At 50.8% G+C, this 7,209-nt stretch overlaps 1 protein-coding gene across 1 annotated transcript; it reads left to right on the top strand.

Annotated features, from left to right (window-relative positions):
• Positions 1–6,610: 6,610 nt before the first annotated feature.
• Positions 6,611–6,973, top strand: LOC127762055 (probable allantoate deiminase; the record flags this gene model as incomplete). The annotated part of the gene is made up of 1 exon (XM_052286406.1): positions 6,611–6,973. A coding segment is annotated over exon 1 (363 nt), but the record flags the coding sequence as incomplete, so codon positions are not given.
• Positions 6,974–7,209: the final 236 nt, after the last annotated feature.

The raw sequence follows: 7,209 nt of genomic DNA, 5'->3' as shown, positions 1-7,209 counted from the left end.
TCAACGCCCTCACACTTCAGTGGCTTGGGTTTCATACGTGGAATAAATATGGATTGTGTTTTTTGTGGGTTGTGGTTTTTTTAAATTTTAATTGTGCCATCTATTATTAAAGTTCCCAGAGTACTAAACCTCGCCAAAGAAAGTTGTTGGAACGAAGCCAAAGATGCTATCCAGGTGACAACCCTTGTGAAATGTTGTTAACTTTGGCAGTGCATTTTCTTTTGGTGCTGCAACTTTCCCGGTGACCAATCAAAGTCTTCTTGTGGAAGAGGCAGGAGGAGGTTAATGAGGGCATTGTTTGGTAGTTGGTACCTCTCACTATCCTACAGTAATATTATATGTTTTTCCTCCCATCTATCATAAAATTAGTTCATTTTCAAGCAACCATTGCATCCGAGTTTGTATAAAAGTAGAAGATAAAATACATTGAAAGTGGATAAAAAATAAGGTATTTTAGTTACATTGAAAGTGGATAAAGTGAGAAATAGTTACATTACGATTTGATAAAATAAGGTATTTTAGTTTTTTTAGGTTTATGTTGGCATATGAAATGGATAAAAAATAAAGTTATTTTATGATGGACGGTAATAGCATAGAGCTCCATGTGTATGCAACTGATATTATCCGTGCATCAAGGATCTGAAACTGTTCTAAAAGGCTTTGTGGTTAAAGTGGCTAGTGAAAGGCAAAGTGAGTGTAACTCAATGGGTTAATTTTCTTATGGTGGATTTAGGCTGCTTTCGAGAGTGAGGGTTGCCCTGGCACGGAAAACGGAGCAGCGATTAACGAGTGATTAATTAAGTATTTACTATTTTTTTAAAAAATGGATTAATATGATTTTTTTAATTAATTTTTTTTTTCAAAAAAATACCCTTTAGCAGTTTGAAAAGCGTACGCGCGGAAAACGAGTGAGGGAAGTTGGGAACGGGAGGTAACGAACGCAGCCTTAGCTTACCCGGGTTCAAGTTCTAAATATATCCATCAATAGCGAGGCGTTCATGGTGACTTCATCAATCTCAAAACACAGCGATGCGTCCATAGTGACTCTATCAACCTCAATACATGATGACCAGTTTTTTTAAGATGTGTTAATAGGTAAATGATGTGCGTGTGTACGTTCAGAGGATAAGTGTACGCACGTTGTGTTGTGAGTGGTTGTGTTTGTACTATATTTCTTTAAAAAAAATGGCTAATGAAATCACTTGAGCATCATGATCGACCGTGGAAAATGTTACAACTCAGCGAGGGATTTGGAAACATGTTTTGAGAATCAACAAGGTTTGTCGTTGGAAACGGCACGGAACTAACTTTTGGAAGGCTGATTGGTCGACTGTTTGTCGTTAGAAGCGGCGCGGGGCATCCAGCTCTCAATGCCGTCCTTGTTCAGTCATGTAGTTAGGCCAAGGTTTACAGTGGCACAAAGGCAGCGTGATAATTGTTAGGAACGTGATATACTGATATACAAGTGGCACCCTCCAATATAGAGCGATTGGTGAGTACGGAGTGAGTACCTAGTTCCGTGGGACGACGTCCACGAGATCGAGCTGCACAAGGAGGACCGACCAGGTTCAATGGAAGCTCACAGATGATGGCCATTTCTTGATGCCTTTAGGGTGTCGTTGAGAGAAAAGAAAAATAGAAGGATTAAGAATATACAAAAAACGAGATGAACAAACTTTTTATGTTTTATTTATCTAATATAAAGCAAAACCTGTTTGGTATACAATTGAGCAGGTTGGAAGCTATATTTTGGGTTAATATCAAGTTATTTTTTTTCAATTGAAAAACTATACGGTCATATTTTGATTATTTAGTTGTGTCGCACGTAAAACGGAAAATTCATTAGTGTATAATTAATTGAATTTTAATTATTTTAAACTTAAAAATAGGTTTATTTAATATTTGAAAGTAACTTATATATATAAAGTATTCAAACAAAACACCGTTTAGCGGTATGAAAAACGTGCTAACGAAAACCGACAAAAATATGCATCTTACTCCCTCCATTCTAAAATATAAATATTTTGGACCTCGACACGGTCTCCGAGATGCTACTTTGACCAACAATGACTACAAAAGTAAAATATTTTAAATAAAAAGACTTGCATATTATGATAGTTCGTTTAGTGATAAATATAGTAACATTAAATTTACATGATTTATATTTCTTAATTTATCGCTATTAATAGTCAAAATTAAAACAGTTTGACTTGGTACTTGTCACGCCCCGAACTAGTCCCAGGCGGAACTAGCCCGTGACGCTCCAAATTAACCTGTTAATCGATACCAGTCCCAGGAAACAGTGCTGGTATCATAGGAAGACAGAATATCACAGCAACAGAGGTCTCTTTATTATAGAGTAGGAGTACAGTCATGTTGGGCTGCGGACAGATCCCGAGCTCACAACTGCGTTACAAAAGGGAAGCGGAAGCCGAGACTTGACCAAACATCACAGGCGCGGCTTGGGAACTAGGCCGAAACCCTAAAACTCATCGTAGCCGGCTTGCTCCTGGAAGAACTCCTCGTCAGCAGGATCCGCTTCATCTTCTTCAGCAACTGGGGGGGGGGAGATTATTTATATAGAGCAAGGGTGAGTACGGGAGTACTCAGCAAGCCATGGGAAATAAGTGTTTAATGCAGGCTTCAAGGAAAGGCTGTTGTTTTTGCAATTCGTTTTATTTGAACTCCTTTTTGAAACAACTAAGTGAGTGCTTCTCAAACGACACGGATGGGACAGTGCGTCTCGTCCGGTCGGAGTATGTGCAATGTATCAGTCTTTTGAATTGATCAAGATTGGCACCCGGCCAACAGCTTCCAAACGGCCACCCGGGCCTGGCTGATCCCATCAGCCGCGGATTTTCCAAACATCATTCCCAAACCACATCAGCAAATTTCACAAGGCAGTAGTCAAACAAAACTACGCTAGGAATCACCTCTCATCCGCCCATGACCGTGGGCACGGCTGTTCGAACAGTTTGTTAACCTCTGCAGAGGGGGTACACTTTACCCACACGACATTACTAACCCGAATCACCCAGCCCGTGTAGAACGGCTACGTCTGGTGACCTAAGGGCTTTCATGACAAGGCATTTCGAGAGCAGACACAGGGTTGCCATATGCCGACGAGAGGGGTCCCAGACCAACAACAGGTTAGGTCCCAGACCATACTGTGCCAGGAAGCCCGGGGGTTCTCCCCGACACCACCCTGTTGAATCCACATGTCTCTCGGCATCAAGGCTCCCCCGATTAGCAATTTACTCAGCCAGGGGCGTCCCATTCCACCCGTGTGGTCGTACTTGTCTTATGTTCGGGTGAAATTCCAAGGAAACGGTCCTTAAGTGTAAGAGCGGGAAACCGTACACCCGGTACGTTCCCCGGTCCGCGATTTTGGAAATTCATTTAGTTCGCAAGCACCGACCCAGGTGTCGGGTTTTTCAAGTCTTTTGTAAAACCCAAGTTTTACCCATCATTGGATATTTTAAAATTTGAGGGGAGGTGTTCCGACGCCCGTGCCCGAAGGCCCATGCATCGAAGCACAACAGTCGACAAAGGAGGTTTAAGTGTTCAATAATTCAAGGAGGGTAATTGCAGCAATTAGGGTTGGGGGCCGGCAGGCTATCTCGCAAGCCGCGGCCGAATTACATGTGTAAATCCTATTCATGCAATATTTGCGGAAAGAAATACTTAGATTTAAATTATAGGTGCAAGATGATCAAAGGTGACTTGCCTTGCTCGAGATCTTGAGCCTGATCCTCGAAATCCTCGCAATGCGGGTCTTCGGGCTCCGAAACAACACGCGAAACGGGACAACTCAACAAACGGCGAAAATAAAGCCCTATTATTGACCTCTAAGCGTGCCATTAGACAGATCTCGAGATTTGAGGAATTTTGGAAGTTGAACGGAGTCAATCGGACTTACGGTTGGGAAGATATTGAATTTCTAAGATTATTGGATTTTTGATCTAAAGGAAAAGGATTTATTTAAACCCTTTTTGAAAAAGAAAAGAAAAGAAAAGAAAGAGGGAGGGAAATTAGACTTCCCTCGGGCGGCTAGGGCGCGGCCCGAGAGAATGGGGCGGCTCGGCCGAGCTTAATTGGCCGGCCGGCCCAAGAGGGCGGCCCAAGGCGCGCGCGTGAACGGGGTGGAGAGAGAGAGCCCGTGGGCCGGGTCCATCCCGCGTGGTCCCGAGTGGGGCCCGCTTGTCAGCGACTCGGCTCACCGTGAGCGAGGTGCACGCGGTGCGTGCTAGGGGTCGGGGAGAGAGACGCGGTGCACGCGCGTGGTTCGCGGCGGACGCGGATGCGGCGGGCCCACGCGCAGCCTCACGGCTCACGGTGGACCGCGCGCGCGAGCGGGGCCGGAGGGAGCGGCTGACCGGGGTCGGCTCGACCCGGTCTTGGCCGAGCTGGCGCCGACGTGGCGCCTACGTGGCTGCCACGTGGGCCGGCGGGAGGTAGACGACGACGTCGGCCGAAACGGACGGCGGACGACGGCGGCGAGTGGCGGAGCGAACCTCGGCGATACAGGCGAAAGCGAGCACTCCGGGAGGTTGCACGGGACGAGAGGAGACGAGCCAACAGCTCGGATTCGCCGGGGAATGCTCGACGGCGGCGGATTGCGGCGGCGGCAACTGGCGGCGAGGGAAGGGGGAAACGGCGACGAGGTCACGAGGGGTCGATTCCCGGTGGTGAGAGCATCTACGCGGCTACGGGAATCCGTTGCTAGCGTCGGATTGGGCGGAGCTATGCCGAGCGAGGCCGGCGACGAGCGGGTGCTACGGAGCACGGGCGGCGACGGCGGTGAGCACACAGCGGGCGGCGGCAACGGTCGGGGCGGCGCCAGCTAGCTACGGGGAGGCTACTCGTGCTACTATCCGAGTCTAAGAGGAGGAGATGGAATGAGAAGGGAGAACGGAGGAAGACACTACCGTGCGGGGAAGGGGGCGCAGTGACGGGAACCGACGGCGCGGGAGCGATCTCTCCGGCCTCGGGCCGGGGAAGAGGAAGAAGACGAGCGCCCGGAGTCCCCTTCCGCGTCCTAGCGCGCACCGGCTCCTCCGGCACACGCGACGGCGGCGATCGGCGAGAGAGATGGAGGGACGGCAATGGAGTGGAGACGATGGGACAAAACGAGAGGAGAAGGGAGAGAGGGCACCTGGGCTTTAAAGGGCGGCAATGTCGGTTTGGAAACCGACCTTGGGCGGTCAAGGCGCGAGCTAGCGCTCGGCGCTCGCGGCCAAAACGGCGACAGAGGAGGATGACGCCGGCGGTGAAGAGAAAAGGGGAAAAGGAGGAGAGGAAAAGGGGGCTTGCCTCCTTGCCGTTTCGGGAAAAGGAGGAGGGAGAGAAGGCGATGCGGCAGAGGGAGCAGAGGGCTCTGCCTCCGTCCCTTGGGGGCACGCGCGGGGAGTGGCGGGGCCGAGGCGATGACGACAGCGATGACGGCGGAGGTGGCTTGGAGCGGAGCGGCGACACGGGCGGCAGGCGCGGCAGAGGGTGACGGCGGCGACGACTGGCCGGTCGGCCACCACGGCGCGCGCGCGGGAAGCAACGGCGCGCGGCGACGATTTGGCAGCGTCGGCGGGAACGACAGCGGGATGCGGAAGGAAGGGCTCGGCTCGGCGCGGCTCGCGTGCACGCGCGTGCAGCGCTCGGGCAGAGCGGGGGAGAGGGAGAGAGAGAGAGAGAGAGCCCGGGGAAGGAGGGGGAGATGGGCCGAGAGGGATTCGGCCCATCGAACCCTAGGGAGGCGAAATAGACTTTTGCGGAGGGATTGATATGGGAAGAATTTGGATTCGGGATTGAACTTGACGATAGATCGGGGATTTGAGATCTGAGATGGCACGGACACTAGACAACAAGCAAAGAAACGGATTTCGCAACTAGGGTTTTTAAGAGATAGTTTTCCCGCTAGGCGCCACGACGGAACGGGCGCTACAGTACTATTCTAAAAATGTTTATATTTTGGGACGGATGGAGAAATAAAATGGCAAAATTTGCTACAGGACACCGAAAGATTGCGGCCTTTGCTGTGAGACACCCAAAGATAGTGTATTTGCTCGTGGACACTGTAAAAATGTGGTAATTAGCTGGCGGACACCGGCCGCATTATTTTATCATTTCCGGACGGAGAGAGAAACTTTGATTAAAGACAAGTTTGCCCATGGGCCCACTTGTCAATCTCTCTTTCTCTGTTCATCTTCTTCCTCTCTTTCTCTGTTCATCTTCTTCATCTTCTCTCTTCCTCATTGTACCGTCACCGAGCTCCGCCGTGGCCGAGCCGTCGTGCATCGTCGCCGTCGACAGTGAACCTCGGCGATGCGCCGCCGCCGCCTCGCCGTGGCCGAGCCATCCCATGGTGACCCCACCGTGGCCGAGCCGTCCTAGTTGCGAGCCACGATGCGTTGCCGCCGCCGCCACCCCGCCGCAGCCAAGCCGTCGACTGAGCTGCCCTCCGCCGCTGCCATCGGCGAGGACGAAGAAGCCGTCGAGAAGTGTGCGCGCTTATTGGGGCTCATCTCGCCGGAGAGCTTGAAGATGGGGGACTTCTGTGGTGGGGATTGGAACATAGGGTTGGTGGGGGCGGTGGCGCCTCCACGTGCTAGTGGCCATGGGTTCGAGGTGGGACGAGGCGGAGAGGTCAATGAGAAGGGCAAGGAGCGCACCGACGAGGGAGAAGAGGCTGGCGAAGGGGAAGTCCCGCCAGGGGCGTCGCGTGGCAACGGCACAGTCGGCGGCGGCGGCGCTGCCAAGCGTGTGCCGCACTGGTGGCGAGACGCCGGTGCTGATGAGCGGCACGAGGCACGACGCGATGGCGATGGTGAGGCTGACAAAGGTCAGGATGCTGTTCGTGCGGTGCCGTGGCAGCGTGAGGCACTCGTCGGAGGAGTCTGTGTTGGACGACGACTTTGGGCCGCCGCGAGGAAGAAGGGGAAAAGAAAAGAAGAGAGAGAGGAAGAAAAGTGTCAAAGGGTATTTTGGTACTTACACAACTCTTTCTCTCTCCATTTTAACCGAAAAAATAAGATAATGGGTTGAGTGTCCAGTAGCTAATTACCACATTTTTACAGTGTCCATGAGCAAATATACGATCTTTTGGTGTCTCACAGCAAAGGGCACAATCTTTCGGTGTCCTGTAGCAAACTTTGCCTAATAAAATAGAGCAGGGACTGAATCTTCAAGTCAAAGAAGAACATAGTATTATAAAAT

This window comes from Oryza glaberrima, chromosome 2, assembly GCF_000147395.1.
Source record: "Oryza glaberrima chromosome 2, OglaRS2, whole genome shotgun sequence".
NCBI classification, from domain to species: domain Eukaryota; kingdom Viridiplantae; phylum Streptophyta; class Magnoliopsida; order Poales; family Poaceae; genus Oryza; species Oryza glaberrima.
The sequence above is the reverse complement of the archived record's forward strand: the minus strand, read 5'-3'. Positions and strand labels throughout refer to the sequence as shown.